The sequence below is a fragment of the Notothenia coriiceps genome, unplaced genomic scaffold (assembly GCF_000735185.1).
Source record: "Notothenia coriiceps isolate Sejong01 unplaced genomic scaffold, NC01 NC01_scaffold00020239, whole genome shotgun sequence".
In the NCBI taxonomy this organism is placed as follows: domain Eukaryota; kingdom Metazoa; phylum Chordata; class Actinopteri; order Perciformes; family Nototheniidae; genus Notothenia; species Notothenia coriiceps.
The window spans coordinates 1-1769 of record NW_011352940.1 but is presented as its reverse complement, the minus strand read 5'-3'; the positions used below and the strand labels follow the sequence as shown (position 1 = coordinate 1769).

The window sequence follows — 1769 nt, the reverse complement described above, 5'->3', positions numbered from 1 at the left end:
ATCGCTTTAAACTCCGCACACTGAGCTCTGATTGGTCAGCAGGCAGTGCTTTCACTGAGTTGAGCTCTTAGCCTGCAACCTAACCTGGTCCGGAGCAGGTTAGCCGCTCAGCATCAGTTACCATGGAGATCTAGCCCGCTAAGAAGAGAACCAGCGTCGTAGGACCGGAAACCCAGAGTTTTCCCTGAAGTTAGCTCGCTAAGCAAACATCCGGCTTCGTAGTACAGGCCTCAGGTCTTCTTTAGACCAGCTCTTGGTCTTCGAAACAAGAATACCTGACACCAGCCATGCTAATGAAAGGGTGAACTTCCTGTGTGCAGGTTATGACTTCACGGAGGTCTTGCGGTGGTTTGGAGAGCGCGTGGATCGGATCATCCTGCTGTTCGACGCTCACAAACTGGACATCTCTGACGAGTTTTCCGAAGCCATCCGAGCCTTCAAAGGACAAGACGACAAGATCCGGGTTGTCCTCAACAAGGCCGACCAGGTGAGAGGGCGAAGAGAGGGATCAATACATCTGATTTGATTTATTTCGAATGTGTAAAACAATAATACAAAAAAAATAATAATGAAATGAAACATGAATTATTATACTATACAAACTTAAGCAGTGTCAAATTGATAAACAAAAATATTACTGACTTACAAATTATATAGAAATAAATAAACTACACATCCGAAAAGGAGTGGGAGGAGTTTATTTAATCCCACCCCTTCTCCCAAAAACTAAATTATTAACATATATATATATTTTTTTGCTTCACATGAAGCCATTGTTAGAGTTATAGATTAAGCTCTCTCCCTCACCTGCCAGGTGGACACGCAGCAGCTCATGAGGGTTTACGGCGCCCTCATGTGGTCGCTGGGGAAAGTGATCAATACTCCTGAGGTGGTGAGAGTCTATCTGGGATCCTTCTGGGGCAAACCTCTGCAGAACACTGAGAACAGGTCAGATATTCATTCATTCATCCATATATTCATTCATTCATTCATAAAATCACCCGTTCCTTCATTTATTCATGTTATTCATTCACACAGACAACAGATGTATTTTTTTATTCTTTCACGTATGTTTCTCCTCGTTAACTAATTCACTCGTTCACTCCCCAGGCGTCTGTTTGAGGCGGAGTCTCAGGATCTCTTTAAGGACATCCAGAGTCTCCCGAGGAACGCGGCGCTGCGTAAGCTGAACGACCTCATCAAGAGGGCGCGGCTGGCCAAGGTGAGGCAGGAAGTCACGTGTTGTGTTTGGAGTTCAACACCCAGAGACTGGAATGTTTGGTTGTGCTTCAGAAACAGAACGAGGGCCGGGAATGTGAACTCTGGTTTCAGAAGACCTTAGATCAGGGGGGTCAAACTCAATTTCATCGCAGGCCACATTGGAATTATGGTTGCACTCAAAGGGCCGGTTGTAACTTTAAGACCATATAAATATTTAATATACAGGACTGTCTCAGAAAATTAGAATATTGTGATAAAGTTCTTTATTTTCTGTAATGCAATTTAAAAAAACAAAAATGTCATACATTCTGGATTCATTACAAATCAACTGAAATATTGCAAGCCTTTTATTATTTTAATATTGCTGATTATGGCATACAGCTTAAGAAAACTCAAAAATCCTATCTCTAAATATTAGAATAGTTCCTCAGACCAAGTAAAAAAAAAAGATTTATAACAGCAAAACACAATCAAACATTTGAAAATGTCCATTAATGCACTCAGTACTTGGTTGGGAATCCTTTTGCACGGATTACTGCATCAATGCG

At 41.8% G+C, this 1769-nt stretch overlaps 1 protein-coding gene across 1 annotated transcript; it reads left to right on the top strand.

Moving 5' to 3' along the window:
- Nucleotides 1-320: 320 nt before the first annotated feature.
- Nucleotides 321-1234, top strand: LOC104952622 (EH domain-containing protein 4-like; the record flags this gene model as incomplete). Its single annotated transcript, XM_010779474.1, has 3 exons — nt 321-487; nt 815-948; nt 1111-1234. Coding segments are annotated over 3 exons (425 nt in total), but the record flags the coding sequence as incomplete, so codon positions are not given.
- Nucleotides 1235-1769: the final 535 nt, after the last annotated feature.